Genomic DNA, 21,083 nt, shown 5'->3' with positions numbered 1-21,083 from the left:
ATCAAGAGTTTAGCCACTCATGGCTTGAATCATCATCCTCACACAAGTTTCAATGTTCATAACAATTAAAAACACAAACCGAATGATTGGAAATTGTCTTCAAGCACCCAGAACACTAGAAATCGCCCATAGAACTGTATGTAACCAAATGAGAATGATTTGAGGTGAAAAGACACGATAAATCCGCATTAAAAGGTGAAAGTTATACATTTACGCAGGTCAGCGCCGTAAGCTATGGTGGCCACCATAGCTTACAGCTTACGGTGGCTTGGAATGGCTTACGGTGGCTTTAAACTGTCATACGGTGACAAAAAGTGCCAGTCGGCGCCGTAAGCTACGGCAGGCTTCAACATGAAAACTAGTTTTCAGCATAACTTTTTCGTTTCAACTCTGTTTTCTTTACCGTTTTCGCCTACGTTCTCGTAATTTCGTCATCTATCATGCTATCCTCTTAATTCTTCAATTCCAAAAATTGATTTTTTCATTTATTCTCCGTGTTCTTTCCATTTTAAGCTCCCGTTTGTACCTGAAACACAAACAACCGTAGTTATCTAATTCTAGACAACTACCTGATTAAATGTAGGATTTTATTATCATTTATACCACTTAAGGGTTGTCCTACGGACTACCCGTCACATCCCCACACTTAACCGTTGCTTGCTCCAAGCGACCCATTCAACAAAACACAATTTATTCAAGCGATCAAGCACAAACCAAGCAAACAAATGTCCTCATTTACTAATTCTTTCTTAAAACTGCGCATAACACACCCCTCACAATAACTCTCCTCTCAGTGACAAATAATACTAGCAAAAATGAGTTAGAACACACTTAAGGTAAATGGGTAGTTGAACAATAATATGCTTGTACTCAAATCGGTCCTTCGCCTAAAGAATTTGCTAAACATGCATGCGAATCAAAGGGACTTAAAGGTTGTAAAACGGCTAGGCATACAGGTAGGAAATGGAAATATATGTAGTAGCTAATGATTTGACCCGGTCTTTTATTTCTATCTAAACATAACATCTATATACAATACATCAATCTCTTTTTCTCTTTTTTTTCATTGCTTTTTCTCTTTTTTTTCTTCTTTTTTTCATATCTCTTTTTTTTTTCTTTTTTTTTCTTTCGATCTAACAAACATAACAAACAAGCATACTAGAACAAGATGATTATAATAATAGACCTGGTCAAATACGGGTTAATTTTTTTAAGAGAAAGTAGGCACGGGTTAACAAAAGACCGGCTCAAAGCTCAAATGGGCTACTAAAGTCCAAACCCCCGCCCGTCTCACTACCATGCTCATATATATAATTTATGAGGTCCAACCCCCCAAATCCCACACTCGCACTCATCATGACGAGGCTACCTAAATGCCCTTATCATTTTCACAGTCATGCAAAGCTAAGGCCTCAAACCGCATCTAAGCACAAGTTCTAATGTACCCCCACCCATTGCCACTCTCATCAAAGAAAAATATTTCTAATAAATTCAAAGAGATAGCTCAACTCTCACTAAGAAAAAACAAGGGAATATGGGATGCCGGTGGTTTTGTATTCAAATGTTCAATTCGGACCATTGTCACTTGATTTTTAAAAATTTACAATTTTCAGAAATTTTTCAAAATTTCCTCTCATCCCCACACTTGGGATACATTGTCCCCAATGTATGGTTTTGAAGGGAAGATCGCTTAAACACCAAAAACATCAACTTTTTTTATAAACAAAAGCAAACTAATAAACTAACAATATTTCAAAGCTAAAGAACATGACAAGTCTAAGGAAAAAGTACATTGACCTGGTGAAGTTTGACACACCAGATATTGTAAATGATCCAATTTCCTATCACCACCTTCACACAAATATCCGCACTTCTTCCCCACACTTGAGTGTTGCCATGGCCCTAAAGAAATAACAAGATCAGTGAAAAACCTCGGGTTGCCTCCCGAGCAGCGCTAAGTTTTCAGGTCTTCAGCCAGACCATGCCAATCCCATTTAAGGTGGCTCAAAGAAGCGGTTCCTGCCATCTCCATCACTTCCTCGTGCCATTGAGCAAAATGCATCCGTCACGTTTCGACTCGATGGGTAATCAAATACACTCTTACTTGAACCCTTATGCTTTTCTTCACGATCCGGTGGGTAATTTCTTCTCATTCTTTGAAACACCTTTTCACTAAACCCGCTATCCTTCGCCTCAACAAAATCGTAACTAATCATCTTAGTCTGAACATCAAATGACAAGTTACGGTTCTTTTCGGTCATGGTAATGATTCCTTCTCTACAATCGATTTGAGCATTTGCCGTATAGAGAAACGGTCGACCCAAAATCACCCTTTGTTGTGACGCCATCATGGTAGTAGCATAATCTAAAACCAGAAAATCCATCGGGTATTCGAATTCTCGCAATCGAATCATAACATTCTTAACAATTCCCCGTGGACGCCTCCAACTTTCATCCGCCAAACTCACCATGGTGTCTACATCCTGAAGCGGACCAAAATCATACATGTCGTATAAATCACCTGGTAACATACTCATGCTCGCCCCATAATCCAATAATGCATGAGGAATTTTTAGTTTCCCCACTCGGATAGGCACGATTGGCGCTCCATACTCTTTATTATTCTCGACTTCGGCATCTTTTTCCAAACCTGCATTCACTTGATACGAAGAAGTTAGCAATGTTTCATTAAATTTAGTATTTGGAACGGTGCTTACCACATTGATGTTAATGCTTTTTGTGTTCTTGGGATTTATCACCGTGTCACTTGGTAATTGACCTTTTGCTTTCTTCAATAATGTCACATCACTTGCAAGTTGACCCATTTGAGTGGTCAACGACTGAATCGCTTTGTCACGGATTTCATCTTTTTGCATGCGAACATCATCCATTTGATTTCTTCGCTGCATCTCTAGTTGCATTGCCTTGAGCATCTCCATGACCTCATTTCCACTTGATGAAGTTTGACCCGAACCACCTTGACCCGTTTGGTGAGATTGCCCTTGATAGCCATAATTATTTCCACCTCGATAGTTCCCTTGATTGTATTGTTGGCGAGGTGAAAAATTACCTTGAGCTCCTTGAAAATTTGGGTTGGCTTGATTCGAGGGATTCCCGTAGCGGAAGTTTGGATGGTTTCTCAAACCGGGGTGGTAAATGTTAGAATTCATATTGTAATTTCTACCACACCCTCCTTGCCCTTGCAAAGCATTCACCTCCTCATATTGCCCTTCCACCACTCCTTGCATGTCCTAACTCATTACAAAGTGCACAAACATCATAAATTTGATTAGAAGTTTGAACATTACCATCGTCTACCGTGTGCACTTGAGTTCGGGTAATGGCCGGTCATGCCCTCCTTGATGCTTGAGCTTTTCTTTTTGATGTGACCGCCATTTGCTCCAAAAATTCCCAATCGTCATGCTCGTAATTTTGTGCCAAAAGTGCCATTTGTGATAGACATCAAGTCACGAGCATCTTCGGCACTCAACCCCTCGTGAAAAGTATTCATCAACTCCCATAGCTCTATCCCATGATGAGGACAATTCTTGATCATCATGTTAAACCGCTCGAATGCTTCATGAAATATCTCACCAGATTGTTGTTGAAAACTTCTCAACCCTTTCCTAGCATCATTTGTCTTTTGAGCGGTGTAAAATTCATCCAAGAAAATTTGTTGCATCTCCGCCCATGTATAGATAGATGCCGAAGGTAAGGTATAGAACCACTTTTTAGCTTTGTCTTCTAAAGAAAATTGGAATAGCACTAATTTGACATCATCGGCCGAAAATCCTTGACTCCCAAGAGTGTTGCAAATTGAATCATAAGCCTCCAAATGAAAATAAGGCTCCTCCGTTGCTAGACCCTTATACTTTGGCAAGCTTTGTAATGAATTGGTTCTCACTTCAAATGTCCTCCCTTGGTCATTGTGAGGAATAACTACCGGTGAAGGATTGTGAGTGATTACCGGCCTGAAATGTGCTTCTATACCTCTTGCATGTTCTCGAAAATGTCTTCTTGGTACACCCAAACGAACCCTTGGACGAATAGGGCCCATTGATCTTTGCATAGGCCCTTGAGGTGCAAATGGTGGTTGAAATTGATGTTGTATCGGTTGTTGTTGAATTGGCCTTTGGAATTGATGTTGTATGTTTTGTGGACGAACTTGTTGTAACGGTGTAGGACGTTGCAATTGTAGCCCTTGAGGCCTTGGCCGAATATGTTGTGGTATAATTTGTTGTTGTGGAATCCCACCAACACTTGGCATTCTTTGAGTTTGACCTTGTACATAAGTAAACTCCCCTTGATCTCCATCACCCCTATACGAGTATCCTTCTTCCTCATATCCCTCAAACTCCTCATACCCTTCATCATATCCATCTCCTTCTATACCCGATGATTGCCCAAATGGAAAAGATGAATATTGAAAACCCGATTGGTTCGATGGTCTAAATGTAGAAGTAGCATGAACAACAGTTGAATTTGGTGGTATTGAATAGGTTGAAGATGATTGATCCGTAGCTGGGAAGAAATGGGAAAATGGTGGAATTGTGGTAGAAGGGTTAAAGGTATGTGTAGGTTCAACTTGGGTAGTAATAGGTTGTGTAGTGTTGGGTGGTGTAACATCATGCGGTAGAGTAGGATCAGTAGTGGTGTTAGGCATGGTGGTATTCGGTGAAGGTTGTGTTGATGATGGTATGAATGGTTGTATAGGCTCACCCGTAGAAGGTGGTAGTGGCGGTGGATCCATGTATCTAAGTGGTGTAGTTGGTGTTGTTGGTGAACCGCTGATTTTGTTTTCTCTTAGCAAAATTCTGTTTCCTCTCAAAGTTCGTTCAATCTTTGGATCAAATGCCAATGGTGATAGCTTGTGAGAGCTTCTAGTACGCATGCACCTGTAAATACATGCACACTAACACACCCAGCGTAAACCAGAAAAATAACAAACTTAAAAAGATAAAAAATAACACACGTTGCGCACTACTCCCCGGCAGCGGCGCCAAAATTTGACGTGATGTCGTGGTCACAATCAAATTTAATCCAATTACTACTAAATAGATAGTGGCAAGTGGGTATCGAACATAGGGAGTTTGTGGAATATATGTTACTTGAAGGTTTATCTAAGTTAACTAAATTAAGCTAATTGCAAGAAAATAAAGTTCAAGAGTTGATTTGATTGATTTGAGTTTTAAAACTAAGATTACTAGTCTAATTGCAAAATGAAAGTATTGGTTGTAAACAAATTAGAGACACAAAAATGACCATCTTTAGTTTCCGGTTTGCTTTGACATTTATGCTATCATTCCACTAGAAAGAACTACATAGACATAGTTCATGTGTGATTACTTGTAGTGATGAAAGGGAACTAAGTACTCAGATTCCTATAACGTGATGTTGTTACCCGATGACCAATTAACCCTTACCCAATCCTAATTCTACCCATGATATCTCGATTGCCAACGACACCAAGAACGCATGGTTTCAAATTAGATTAACATAAGAATCAACAATTTACAAACAATCAATCACACCATAACAAACAATCATAAAGACAAAGTTTGTTATTCTAGAAATTAGGAAATCAAGCATAAAGTCTAATACAAACCTTCAACCAAAGATAGTCATCAAGAGTTTAGCCACTCATGGCTTGAATCATCATCCTCACACAAGTTTCAATGTTCATAACAATTAAAAACACAAACCGAATGATTGGAAATTGTCTTCAAGCACTCAGAACACTAGAGATCACCCCTAGAACTGTGTGTAACCGAATGAGAATGATTTGAGGTGAAAAGACACCATAAATCCGCATTAAAAGGTGAAAGTTACACATTTACGCAGGTCAGCACCGTAAGCTACGGTTGGGGTGAAACCGAGCAAATGATAATGCAAAACAAAAGTGATTTGAAAATAAAATATGTTGTTTAGAAAGTTAGACCATTAGAAAGCTTTAGTTTATCATCGTACCGTCTTATGATACCAAATAAATATTTTATTTGAGTACAACTTTATTTTTAACAAAGCTTATAACAGAATGTCGAGAGAGAAAATCAAGCACAACTACGTATTTAAATTTTTAGAAAAAAAGTTATAAACATAAATTATTAAAGAAATATCAAATTAATTGATAAATTAATATATGTTCTAAAAAAAGAAAAAAGAATTATTAAAAAAAATGATAAAGGAAATATATGGTTTTAAAAAAGGAAAAAAAATAAAAAAAATGTTATTGAAAGTAAATATAACAATAAACTATTATAATATATTAAATAAAAAATAATAAAAAATTATATATTATTATAAAAAATAAAGTTACTATTAATCGTCCTTCCTTCGTCAACAATATATATATATATAATAGTATAGTGCCGGAGTCCACATAAGCCTTTTCTCGACATATCAACATATTTTACAATCAGTTATAAAAGTAAATTATATTTTATTAATGAATAATAAGTCCAAGTTCAAGCATTTTTTAACAATAAATGATATTGCTACTTCTACGTTACACTATTTATATTAAAATATTCATGCCGTCTAGATTTAAACTTGAAGTCTTCTTTTTAAAAGACATGTGTCTCTACCAAGTGGACCTTTCCTTTAGTCCAAGTTAAAGCATATAACTAAGTTTGTAAAGTAGACAATTTATATTGATTAAACCATATCCAACTAACCTTTTGATTTCTACCAGGTACGTTCCAGGTTCTTGTGTTCCGACCGAAATGATGCTGGGTTTGGAAGGGTGACAATCCGGATAGTCTTTCAGTTGTGGCAATTAGATCGAAGATTCAGGATGCGGCGACATCCGCGACGACACAATGGAACTCTTGGAATAAATAGATCCCTCTAAAGCTTAATAGTTACGTCTAGAGAGCTTCCCTCAACCGCATTCCCTCAAAGGCGGGCCTAGCTCATCGAGGAGTAAATACGGTGATGTCTATTGTCCGAAATGTGGTCTTGAGGAGGAGACGGTTGTTCATATTCTTTTGGATTGTCTCTTCGCAAAATCTGTATGCTGGACAATCCTAACATGGTTAAAAATTCCTGTCCCAAACGAAGTCTCCTCGATTCAACACCTCCTTTCTTTGGCTGCAGATATAAACGGGCCGAGGAACTGGAAAAATATTTTGGAGCTATCCTTCAAGTCAAGGCAAAGGAAATTTGGAAGGATCAAAAAGTAAAAGACGTTTAATCATCAGCATACTCACTACAATAGAACTGCGAACACAATAAAGGAGAATTCTTTATTTTGGATTGCAAACATGTCTAAATTTTGTAATATTGAATTATTGCCCGGAATTGATGGTCGATTTTAATATTTGCGATGTAATCTTGTAATTGTCGGATTTTACATCAGTTTGCTGGCCCGATTTCTGTATTTTATATAGAAGTTTCATTGTTTAAAAAAAGGAAAAAAAATAATGATAGTAAAAAAAAAACGTGTACCTTAGAATTTATTATATTTTGACTCCCAAGCAACTAATACTACATTGCAATCTTCAAAAAGTCTTGTCATTTTAATTTGGTTGTTGGCTGATATGGAAACATAAATATAATGGTATAAAATATCCAACTTAATAGACATAGCACATGATTGAGAGATATTATCTGTGTTGAGAATTTTGTCCATTTCAATCAAATAATTTAAAAAACGAGTCTTATCTATCGATTTATATGTACAACTAAAAAGGGAAGTTGATGAATCTGAAATTTCTTCTTAATTTGTTTAATAATTTATTGTTTTTTCAATGATAATATATAAAGTTCATAGTTCGTATAGCTAAGCATAGACTTGCTACAAACACTGACAGAACTCATCCAGTGACGGATCTAGGATTCGCGCAAAGCGGTAACGTTTTATAAATAAGCGGTAACGAAATAGAAAAAAACGTCAATTTTTTCCAAAATTTACACTTATTTTACACTACCGCCGGAGCGCCAAGGGGTAGCGGGCATTACCCCTTGTTATACACTAGATCCGCCCCTGAACTCATCAAAAGGGCTCCAAAGACCGTAGCCTCGACGATCATGGTCGAAAATGTATTGTATAAGAATCAATATCTTATGTGTATATGTATGTTGTATGTATTATAGCATAGGAGCCGTACTAGGCTCATTTAGGAGCCCACTTAATCGGGTCCAGTATATGTATACCTACATGATTCGCATCTTACTTTATAACCAAAGTATAAAGATACCAAAAGAAATATAATAAGATTAGCTATCTTTTTACAAAGATGAAAGATACCAAAAAAATATAATAAGATTAGCTATCTTTTTGTAGCCAAAACATAACAATATGGTAGCCTGATAGTTGGAAACTTCAAACGGACCTCGCAACTGATTGGCCTTTTTGTATGGCCCAAAACTGTAACCCAATAGATAGAGATGGGCATAAAACCCGGTTCCAACCCGATTCCAGTGGACCCGGCCCGGACCCGGTTCCGGTTCCTACCCGATGCTCAGCGGAACCGGTCCCAGGTTAAAAAAACCCGACGGGTACTACCCGGTTCCCATTTTTTTTAAAAAAATTTAACCATGCCCGGTTCCTATCCGTACCCGGTTTATACCCGTACCCGGTTCCTCCCCGTACCCGGTTCCTATGTATACCCGGTATGTTACCGTTGGAACCGAATCGTATATGGATATGACCGTTGTACCCGGTTCCTTGGTATATGGTAACTCATTAAATGCGATTATGACCGTTGGAACCGGTTCCGTTATGACCCTTGGAACCGGTTATACTATAAATAACACACTTTTTTTTTTTTCACAACTCATCTTCTTCTTTTATCTATTTCTTCACTTTCTTTACAAATTTCTAATGGCTTCCAAGAACTCTAAAAGCACAAACTCCCCATCCGTCAATAATGTTCCAAAAGGTTCAAATGCTCCATTCGTGGTGGGAACATTATCGCATAGCCGCAATATGGATGTTTGGTGCAATTGGGATTTAGTCGAGATGAGCGATAGATATTTATAATGTGGAAAGGTTATTTCCCGTTTGACAAACTAACAAATAAAACTTGTATAAACTATAAAGCTATAAGTAACTGAGATTACACATAAATTTAAATAACCCACATACATAAAATTTATTAGAAGTAAGGCACGGTCTCTGTGAGAATATAAATTTATTAAGAAAATATACAAAGAATTCATAAATTTTTAAATATCTAAGTGCTGGGAAAGTGGGCAAGTTGGATGGGTTTGGGTAATGGATCAAGATAGGTTTGGGTTAGGATAGGTATGGGTGAGGATTGGTATTTTAAAAAAAGGGTTGGATGGGTAATGGGTCAAGATGGGTTTGGGTTAAGATGTTTATAGGTCAGGATGAGTATTTTAAAAAAAATTCTAAAAAATAAAAAAAAAAATTCTTAAAAATAAAAAAAATTCTAGAAAATCAAAAAAAATTCTAAAAAATCAAAAAAATTATAAAAATAAAAAAAAAGTTTTAAAAAATCAAAAAAAATCAAAAAATAAAAAATTATAACAAATAAAAAAATCTAAAAAATAAAAAAATTCTAAAAAAATAAAAAATTCTAAAAAATCATAAAAATGCTAAAAAAAATCCAAAAAATTCGATAAAAAATAAATAAAAAAAGTCTAAAAATAAAAAATTCTAAAAAATCATAAAAATTCTAAAAACTCCAAAAAATTCTAAAAAATAAAAAAATCTAAAATATAAAAAAATCCTAAAAAATCCTATTTTTTTAAAAAATTTGGATTTTTTAGAATTTTGGATTTTTCTAAATTTTTTTGGATTTTTTAGAAATTTTTGGATTTTTTATTATTTTTTTTATTTTTTAGAATTTTTTGGATTTTTTAGAATTTTTTGGATTTTTTAGAATTTTTAGGATTTCTTAGAATTTTTTTGATTTTTTTTAGAATTTTTTTAGAGTTTTTAGAATCTTTTGGATTTTTTTATAATTTTTTTTATTTGTTAGAATTTTTTGAATTTTTACATTTTTTAGAATTCGTTGGATTTTTTAGGATTTTTTTTTATTTTTTTGATTTTTTTTATGTTTTTAGAATTTTTTTTTGATTTTTAGAACTTTTTTATATTTTAAAATTTTTTGGATTTTTTAGAATTTTTTGGATTTTTTATAATTTTGTGGATTTTTTAGAAATTTTAGAATATTTTGATTTTTTAGAATTTTTCAGATTTTTTAGATTTTTTTTGTTGTTTTTAAAATTGTTATTATTTTTAAACGAAGAACGACGGTAGAGTACTTCGGCGGCGATTGGTGAAGTCGCAGTTGTAAATACTGAATATATATCTACGAGTAGTAATTAGTTTAGTGAATTTATCTGATACCCATCCTGACCTACTCTTTTTTTATCCACCATTTCATAATCCATCATAACCTGGTGACTAAATCTAATACTAATAAAATGGTCTACTTAATGCCACATGACATTCTTATACTAATAAAAGAGTTTACATAATGCCACATGGCATTATTCTATCCTTCAATTCACTAATATTATTATTATTATTAATATTAATTAATTAATACAAAACAATAAAAATTTCCTTAACAACGTAATACTAATAAATGTTTTTATTGTCTACTTAAATATTGATCATTTACTTTTAAATTATCTAAAATATATAATTAGTTATTAGTAACAATTCTACTTATAATAAACAATTTAAAATAATGTTAATATGACAACACATTCTTATTCTTTAAAAGGATTTTTTTAGTATATGTTTAAAACATCTATTAAATAAATTATTATTTTATATTATAATAATAAAAATGATAAAGAATAGGTTAGTCCGATACTTGAAAACCGGTTTACTTCCATGCTTTAAAAACACTTTTAATGTTATTAGACTTGTGTAATACACAGGTTTAAGGATAGAATATCTTCATAATAATTTTGATTTAAGTCTATAATCACCGGATGTCCTAAATAGAGTTATATTGATCGAAAGAATAGTTTATGTAATGGAACTCTACTACAGGTTCTATCACTATCACTGGGTGATCAGGTTATTGAGGCACTCATATTATCCGGAAGTAATACTGGCACTTGAATGTTTATCCCTAGATTTCGTTTAATACTGCCAAACAGAAGCATACGTATTGAAAAGAAGACAGTTTCCTCTCGCCCTATGTTTTGCCATGACGATAAATAAAAGTACAAGTCAATTTCTATGTAAAGTTGTTTTGTTTCTAAAAGAATCGGTTTTTACGTATGACCAACTCGTGCGTCATCTATGGTAAAAATATTCACTTATATAAATTTATGTAGACAACATAAAATTAAATAAGTTATATTTTTATATCCTTAAACCCGTGTAGTACACGGGTCTAATAATCTAGTTTGTAATATTGCCATCCCTATCAAGTATTAATAATTTAACAATGCTCTACTTATTACTCTTGATAATCCGTTGATTACTTGATAACATACACTTCCCTGTTGATAACCTTATTAAAGTTGATCTTTGAGTTAACGTAGTTGTAATGATGTTTGAACATATAGTAAATTGGTGATTATTAGATGACAGTGTTGAATTGTTATTATCAGAAGATAGATCAGCAATAAATAAACTTAAAATGTAAAAAATTAATATTGTAGTTTAATGTATAGTTTTAAGGAGTAAAGTACAATATATCATATAAAATAATAGGTTAGAACCCCGTGTATTACACGGGTTGAATAAATGTAATGTTATATATTAAATAATAAAAAGCTATGTCTTTATGAACCCCGTATATTGTACGAATTAAATAAATGTAATTTTATATATCAAATAATAAAAAAATTATATCTTTAAAAATCATGTGTATTACATAGATTAAATAAATATAATTTTGTATACTAAATACTAAAAATGTCGTATCTTTAAGAAACCCGTGTATAATCGGGTTGAATAAATCTACCAAATAATAAAAAAATTACATCCTTAAAAACCCTGTATATTACACATGTTGAATAGATCTAAAAAGAGTTATATCTTTAAAAACCATATGTATTACACAGATTAAATAAATGTAATTTTGTATATTAAATACTAAAACGTCGTATCTTTAAAAAACCCATGTATAGTCGGGTTGAGAAATCTACAAAATAATAAAAAAAAATATATCCTTAAAAAAAACCCCGTGTATTACACATGTTGAATAAATCTAATTTTACATAGCAAATGATAAAAAAGTTATATCTTTAAAAACTTCGTGTATTACACGGGTTATATAAATGTAACTTTGAATAGTAAATAATAAAAAAATATTTTTAAAAACCCCGCATTTTACACGAGTTGAATAAATATAATTTTGTATACCAAATAATAAAAAAAATTATATTTTTAATAAATTAGGATAACATTTAATAATAATTTATTATTTATATATTTAATATAAGATAAGTAAGAAAGAGAGGTATTTGTTTTAATAATATATTAAATTAACAATTTAGATTTGAGGATAATATTTTATTAAAGTATGATAAGATTTAATACTAATTTATTATTTATTTATTTAGTAAATATAAAATAAATATAGACACTACAACAAAAATGGCTTTCTAGGACCTTTTCTGTGGGATGCTTGTTAAAGAGGGTCCTGAAAAACTATTTAATAGGACTAATAAACTTTTAGGGTCCTTTTATAATATACTCTACTAAACCGGTGTCCTAAAAAACTATTTAATAGGATGGATGATTTTTTTGGGTCCTATTATCATATAATTTAATAGGACACTTAAAACGTAGATCCTAATAAAGCACTTTATAAGACATTTAATTGTTAGTGTCCCATTATGTGGTATTGTATTAGGACACATGATCATCTGGGGTCCTATTATAACATAGCTTAATATGACACGTTGTAGTTAAGTCATAAATGTTCAGTGTTATAGGACCCTTTCTAGTCGAGGTCATATTAGAACTTAACTTAATAGGACACTTGACACTTGGGTCTTATAACTTTAAACTTTATAGGACGCTTAATCATTGTGGTGTTATTATAATACACCGTAATAGGACACTTGATATTTGAGTCATAAAACATTAGTTTTATAGGACGCTTATTCGCTAGAGTTTTATTATAATATAACTTAAAAAGACACTTGACACTTGGGTCTTATAAATTTAACCTTTATAAGACGCTTAATCATTGTGGTGTTATTATAATACACTGTAATAGGACACCTGATATTTGAGTCCTAAAAGATCAGTTTTATAGGACGCTTATTCGCTAGAGTTTTATTATAACATAACTTAATAGGACACTTGACACTAGGGTCTTATAACTTTAACCTTTATAGGACACTTAATCATTATGGTGTTATTATAATACACCGTATTAGGACACTTGATATTTACTAATGTGGCTAAAATTTAATACATATGGTTATGTATATTATTCTCTATGACCAAAGGTTATATAATATCTACACTTAAAATTTAAAAAAAAAAATCATGGGCCTTTACATAACATTCATCACATCATTGTCACTTTGTTTATATCATAAGGGTCCTATCAATTAATTTCTAAGGACGTTTGTAAGTGTATTAAAAGATTAATAGTATGTAAGCACATATTAGAACATTGTAAAAGTGTCCTAATATGTTTTTATTAGAACACTATTTTGGTTGTTCAAAGACATATTACGCGACCATAAAATTGGTTTCATAATCTTATTTGAGATGTTAGGACGCTTTTTTAGTTCTTGGACTTATTACGACCCCTTTACATGAAACCCTTTTACCGTTGGTCCTATTAAATGAAAGGTCCTATAAAATAGCATTTTAGGACGCTTTTGCGCGTACTAAAAACCCAGTTTTCTTGTAGTGAGATTTGAGGATACCTTCAATGACTGACACGTATCCAAAAGTTGGTTTCTTCTATATAGTGGATAGATTATAGCATTCAAGGGATTTGTATGATTTATATTTATATAAACATACCACAAGGTGGTAGATTTATGGTAAATAGTGTTGCTAGTGTTCCATTTTGTAGATCATATATAATGGGTTTCGAAAAACTTGATGATGATATCTTGTTAGGATTTGCTGTTTTAGGTATCATATTGAATCTATGATAATCCAAGAATTTGTTGTTTTAGGTATCATATTTAATCTATGAAAATCCAACAACAAATTTTTAAATTTACCCCTCTCGATAGCGTTGGTATAAACATTGTTAGGGGTACAAACTACAAAAAATAATTTTTTTTTTGAAAAATTAAAGTTATAAACATATCAATAGTGTATACATGTATAAAGTAATATATATCATACAATCTCAGATGTTAGATAAAAAAGTTCTTTCATCATCTCTTACAACAGAATTAGTCATATGTTGTATTTTTTTACGCGTGTTACATTGTATATATATCAAATTACTTTGAATAAGTTATAAAGTTAACAATAAACAGTAATAATAAAATGAATTATTAGACAAATAACTATTATATGGGTTAAGTTATTCTACAAAAACTCCTAATAGTAAGAAGTGTAAGAAAGATTTATAGAGTGACAAGTGTCCAATAACCTAAAACCTAAACCCACTACACCACCACCCAAAACCTAAACACCCACCCCCACCCCACCGCCACCCAAAAACCTAAACCACCCTCCCCCCCCCCCCCAAAAAAAAAAAAAGAGTTTTTTCCCATAATAGTGTTGGTGGAAAAACTATTTATCAAAATGGTGTTGTTAGAAAAGTATTTACCAAAATAGTGTTTTTTAAGATTTTTTTGTTTCTCACTCATATTCTAATTGGATAAATCCAATTCATTAAATAACTATTGATCTAATCATTTTTTTAATCTAAAAAGAAAATTACTTTTTTTTCTTAAACCTACTTTGCAATAAAAACATATTTTATAGGTCGAAAAAACTGTATTTGATTAAAAAAATAGAAAAGAAGCTCCATTGTGATTTTTATAACTTTAGTTACCCTCTCATATTCTAAGTTATTCATTAAAGGTACCCTCTCATATTCAAGTTTAACTTATTCAACAAAAAAACAGTGAAAATTCACTCAATGTTGTCTTTGACTAATATTTTATTTAGAGTAAACTGCAATTTTACCCCCTGAGGTTAGGGGTCATTGGCATCCTTACGTCTCCTAAGGAAATAATTGCAATTTTATCCCCCTCTGTTAACTGTTATGTCGCAATTTTACCCCCCGGCTTCAATTTTGTTGACTGGTCTGTTGACTTGGGGGTGAGTCAAAGGGCAAATAGGTAATTTCACGTTAATTAGTGGTTTATATATTATATAAACCCTTAAACTAACCATAATCTCACAATCTTACCCCCTAAGCTTCTTCCATCCACTCCTTCTTCCATCCATCCGGCGATCCATCCTTCCACCTCCGGCGATCCATCCTTCCACCTCCACCACCGGCTTATTGCGACACCACCGGCTTCCACCTCCACCACCTGTTTCCACCTCCACCATGTAACACCACGTAAAAACGTGTCCAATTATACATAGACACGTGTCCTAAACTCCAGTTATGCGAAAGATTGAGTTTAAGGGACTAAAGTTGACAACAAGTGAAAATATGCAAACGAAAGGACTAAAGGTGTCAATATGCCAAACTTGGGCCTCTGAATGACCACACGTGAAAGAAATATTCTTAAATGGGTGATTGATTGGGTATGCGAAGCCGTTTGTGAAAATAATCGGAAGATTATAAATTACATGGGTTAAAAGTGTCAATATGTCAAATCTGACCTCTGAGTGGCCCTTTAACAAAACCAAGGCTTCGTAATATTCAAATATACTCCCGAGAATGTGTGATAAAAATTTCACGTGATTCCAAGATCGTTAAGCATGTTTTCCAAACTTTGGGCTAAAAACGAACCGAGTCTAACGAAGTTTGTTTATACCTCCTTGGGCTCCAAGAAAGTAATTACAAGGGCCTTGATTGCCGAAAGTGGAGTTATAAAGGATTAAAAACGTGCAGGGGCTGAAATTGCAAGTTTTTAAACTTGTTGAGCTGGTAACCTGGGTGCTCGCGTAGCGCGAGCCTGAGACCTTTTGCCGTCGCGCTACGCGACGGCCTTCGCTGGACAGAATGAGCCTGCCAGGTGTGGGTTTGGCTCTCCACCGCCTTAATCTAGTTTGTAACGAAGATTGGAGCTATATGTCGGTTTAATTCACTAGCTAGGACACCTGGAGTGATCCTAGGGCCCCCAAAAACACCTGGAAGTGATCAAGTTCCATAGAAATCCCTATATAAGAGCACCTCCTCTTGTGTTCTTGACTCACACTTGCAACATTTCATTGTGGGAATTAATCTGGAGCTTCCAGCAATAAGGAGAAGACTTTCAAGTGTAGAAAAGATTGCTAGGACCATTAGTAAGTTTCTAATTACTTGTTTAGTTAAATAATTTAGCTTAATTGCTTAAAAGTCAAACTTAGTGCTTAATCAGTTTGACTTTCGTTTTAATTACATGTGGCTTAACCACTGATCAAATTGAAAGTGGTTATGAAACCACATTAGTATAGGTGATTAACCCCTAAAAGGGTGTCTCCTAATTATCTCGTTTGACTGGTTAATTGTCGGGTCAAAGTAGTTTGACAAAAAGTCAAACTGGACAGAAATGACAAAAATGATTCTAATTAATAAACCAGAGGTTCTAAATTATATTATAACATTCTAATGACTTGGTAATGATTCTATAAACATGTTTTATCAGTCCTAATCCGACAATTAATCATCTAAGGGCAGATTATAACCGAAAGTCGCAAAAGCTTGACTTTTGCTATGACTTCTAGTTCTGACCCATTCAAGCTTATTTTTTCCATGTTTTAAGCTTCCATTAGGACCATACTACATTGTAGTATAACTCTCTGAAGTTATATTGCATGGTGCCTAATCGTTTGTCATTTATGCTCTTGATCGTAATTATGCTCATTAATGCCTAAAACGCCCTTTTTGCATAAAATCGAGATTTTTAGCAATGTGAATGAACTAAAACCTTTGCTACTGATATTTAGGCATGTCCCGAAAATTTGACATCAGTTTGGGGTCTAGAATGGGAGTTATGCTCAATAGCGTAATTAAGGGACTTCTTAGTAATTAGAAAGCGTAATTAGCATAAGGCCCATCTAAACCCGATTTTTATTACCAAACTTTTTACCTACTGATGTTAAATAATATTTTGGGATTTTTAAAGATTTTTATTTATTTTTAAGCTGAACTTAACATAGGATTATAGTCTAGTTTCGGTAATTACCAATTTTACCCTTTTCATGCATAAAATGAGTTTTACATAACTTTTTGAAACCAAACTTTTTGCTACTGATCCTAAATGATAAATGTATTATTTTGAACCCTATAAACTGACCAAAATATCAGATTTCCTATCTTTACCATATTAGCCCTTTAAATCGCATATTTAGCGTTTTTAGCACCTAGTATGGGTCAAAACTATATTTATCATATAAAACTCATAACCTACTGATGTTTTAAACTAATTTACATAATATTACAGTAAGCTAATGTTTTAAACTCAGAAACTTATTTTTAACCCCTAAAAGCCTATGTAAAATTACCAAAATGCCCCTACGGTGCATAATTGGTTATAAAAGGTATATTTTCCATATATTAAGTATCCTACTGATGTAACTTAATAAAATACATGTCTTTACTAATCTAATCAGACCTGGAACTCAGTTTTATAAATAAATTCTTTTATAAGCATCAAAATTACCAAAATGCCCTTTTGGTACTTATTTTGGTTTAAATTGCTTTTTGGGCATAAATGTTGATATACTACTGATATATTGACATATTATGAGCATAATAATGATTAAGACCTGTTTATAGTTTGTCCGGTTACCCGTTACGCATTTACGCGTTCGGATCGGTTTACGTGACTAGTTTACGTAAAATAGCCGAAACGGGCTTAACCTAGTTATTAAAACCTCATTTTCCAGAATGTATTTAGTTTACCCATATTATACAAGTATCCAAGCTTGTCGGGTCTAAATCACATTCTATCCCGGTCTCCGTTTAATCCACCGGTTAGGTCCGTAAGGTTTCTTTCTAGCTAGTTGGTCTAAGTCTCCGACTTAAGTAAAGACCCATTAGCATCCTAATAGATAATTAAACCTTCTATACAGATTTATAGCTTCCGGTAAAAAGTATCTTTCAAGAATCTTAGGAATTTACTGCTACATCAGGTAAATACTTTTAACTTATTTTCCCTATACGGGCTTGGGATACGGTATATTAATACCGCTTGGTCGGGTATGGGATTATTATGTCGGATTGTGATTTAATAAATCCGCATAACCCGTTTTAATATGTATTGTTTGATAACATAAACATTTGGGGGTTAACGACCGTGTCCTGGATATCCTTGGCTCATTTAAGTTATTAATGGCCACGACTATGCACGGGGTGCAGGCATGCACCCGACAGATGCAAATGCTAAACATTAATTTACCCACAAGTTGGGGATAACTCCTTTGTGGGTTCTATAAGTGGTGAGTCAGTTAATCATGTCCGGCTTACAAACCGGCCCCACATGTATGACAAGCATGTAAAACTGTATACAAGATTTTAATAAGATTGTCCCAAGTTATAAAAGATTTGTGCCTTGTGCATCTAAACCAATTTTCTTAATTGTTTTCAAAACGAGTCAGTTAAATTGTATTTACCAGTGTATACTGACGTATTTTCCTAAAGATTGATTTGACAGGTACTTATCGAAATAGGCTGGAGCTATAGGGTGTTGTAAAGGATCTTGCAAATCCCATAGATACCCTGAGTCTGTAGTTTTTGTTTCTTTGTACTTTATGATCCGCCTGTGGATCTTATTACATTCCAGTCTGTATTTTCTTGTATTCGAACATCGACAGACAGTATGGTTTGTAATAGTTTATTTACCCAGCCTTCCGCTGTGCTATATTATTGTGTGTGTTGACAATGATGATATCAACTACGTCACGATACTCCCCACCGGGCCCACCGGTAATATGTGGAAATATTGGGGTGTGACAGGTTGGTATCAGAGCCAACATTGAGCGAATTAAACACTAACCTTTTGTGTTTAATCTCAATGATACAATAAGCACATTCCTTAGACTCTCGAGTCTAGGCAAATGACCTAGGATGCATCTTTATCTTTCTTTTATTACTTTTATGTTTTGTTTTATTTTGTTCTCTTGTTCAACAGGAAGTTAACCATCATGCCTCCAAGACTAAGAGGACGTGGCAAGGGTCCCATGCGTGGAGGACCGTCATCTGCAGGACCATCTCACAGACGCACTCCATCGGCGTCTTTTTCCACTTCCGACTCCCGCGATATGTGGGGTCAACCTTTCGAGCCGGCAAGACACTCGGTCTCGCTTAGCTCTTCACCATCTTTTCATCCGTCTTTCGGACCATTTGCTCCAAATGAGCCCGAACACTCTCACCATTCGGGCCAATCCCACCACTCGCATAACTCTTTGCAATCTCATTCATTTCATCATTCCGAATCCCCCTACTCTCCAAGACAATTCAACCCAGCCGACTATGTGAACGACTTTCTTGGCTACAACCCGCTGGGCCCTGAGGACCATTTCTCTCAAGAAATGGAGATGGATGACGACCCCGACCCGGAAATGCAAACAGGAACCCCGGGCCACCCTATCAGCATATCTAGTGGGTCACCATTTCAGGGATCTCCTTATCGTGGACCCGACTCCTTCCAAGAGAGGATGGCTACCTATGACTGGTTCTTTACCCCATCTTATCATAGCTCTCCGGCTCAACCACCTTTAGATGATCCTCAACTTCAAGCTGTTTCACCACCACCACTTCCGGTAGAGGAGCCACCGCAGCAGCCACCACAACCGCCTCCCGAGCCTTCGAGGCGAAGGAGGAACGCTCGCATGTCCGTTAGAGGAGGACCCCGTTTTAGTTCTCCTCGAGGGTCGAGTTCCTATCCCCCTATTCCCGAGGACCCTCAAATGGGTGGGCCCTCGAATGCGGCACCGGAGGTTGATCCTCCGCAAGCTTCTTATGCACCACCTATGCCGCCTGTGGGATTTGATAACCCAATTCCGGCATACCCAGGTTCTTCCGGGTATAATCCTTATGGAGACCCGTCGGGATATCCATTGGGCTACGGAACCCATGACCCATATCTTACGGCTGCGCAGTATCACCACCTTTATCCTTCTTCTTACCCCCCTGTGCCTCCAACTGACTACCCTATTCAGGGTTATCAGTATCCTCCGTATCAGCCACCTCCTTCCCAGCAACTACAGCAGCAGCAACAAAACCAGGAAATCTTGGAGAGGTTGGACAGGGTTGAGCAGAAGACCAAGAAGAACAAGGAGAGGCACAATAGCTTCATGAAGGGTCTTGCCAACCTTATCAAGGGGAAGAAGAAATAGAGGGTTGTTTTTGTTTCTTGTTTATTGTAATAATGTCCCTGCGTGGACATTTGTTTGATTTCTGTATCAAGTCCCTGCGTGGACTTATTTTCATTCCTGTTTACCCCTGCGTGGGTAGTTTGTCTTTCTTAAGTCCCGTTTAGGGCAATTGTATTCGTTTCTTTTCGTAATGAAGTTTAGCTTTGGTTTTAATTGTGTATTTTATTACACCATGTTATTTCCTTTCAAATTATAATTGATCTGCCAAAGAAATTCTTAGAGGTATAACCTAGCCAAAGTATTAATTGGCTATGATGGTACAACCTTTTTAAGAAAATAAATCTCTGTTAACATCTGAAAACATGTTAACACTCCTAGCTGTGCGGTACGAGAAACCACACAAACTTCCAAAAAGGTACTTGGACCCTTCCAACTCATATAAAGCCAAAATGATCAATATGAATCCTGGCTAGAAAATATCAGTGTGATGAATACACCAAGACATCCATTTGAGATGCATGCTTTAAGCAAAGGTGTAAAATGAAAATGAATGTATGATTCATAAACTTCTTGTCAAAAAGGCGATGAACTTGATTCAGACCTTAAAAGATCACTGATATTTGAGATCATTAATTTGAATCTCAACTCGTTTCTGTGACAAGCTTTAAGCCAATTTAAATGTCCTTTGAAACGAGTTTAAAGATAAATAAAATGCCTTCTATGACATGGACAGTTG

At 34.5% G+C, this 21,083-nt stretch overlaps 2 protein-coding genes and 1 non-coding gene across 3 annotated transcripts; 2 read left to right on the top strand and 1 right to left on the bottom strand.

Moving 5' to 3' along the window:
* Positions 1 to 1,994: 1,994 nt before the first annotated feature.
* On the bottom strand, positions 1,995 to 3,248 carry LOC110924872. Its single transcript, XM_022168851.1, has one exon. It carries the CDS (start codon positions 3,246 to 3,248, stop codon positions 1,995 to 1,997), a length of 1,254 nt encoding a protein of 417 aa, XP_022024543.1.
* Positions 3,249 to 3,527: 279 nt separating this feature from the next.
* On the top strand, positions 3,528 to 3,633 carry LOC118487909. Its single transcript, XR_004882842.1, has one exon. It is a non-coding gene; the product is annotated as a small nucleolar RNA R71 (small nucleolar RNA).
* A 15,541-nt stretch (positions 3,634 to 19,174) lies between these two features.
* Positions 19,175 to 20,368, top strand: LOC110924873 (leucine-rich repeat extensin-like protein 5). The gene has a single exon (XM_022168852.2). It carries the CDS (start codon positions 19,175 to 19,177, stop codon positions 20,366 to 20,368), a length of 1,194 nt encoding a protein of 397 aa, XP_022024544.2.
* The last annotated feature ends 715 nt before the right edge of the window (positions 20,369 to 21,083 follow it).

Source organism: Helianthus annuus, chromosome 15 (genome assembly GCF_002127325.2).
Source record: "Helianthus annuus cultivar XRQ/B chromosome 15, HanXRQr2.0-SUNRISE, whole genome shotgun sequence".
Classification (NCBI taxonomy): Eukaryota; Viridiplantae; Streptophyta; class Magnoliopsida; order Asterales; family Asteraceae; genus Helianthus; species Helianthus annuus.
This window is presented reverse-complemented; position numbering and strand designations above follow the sequence as displayed.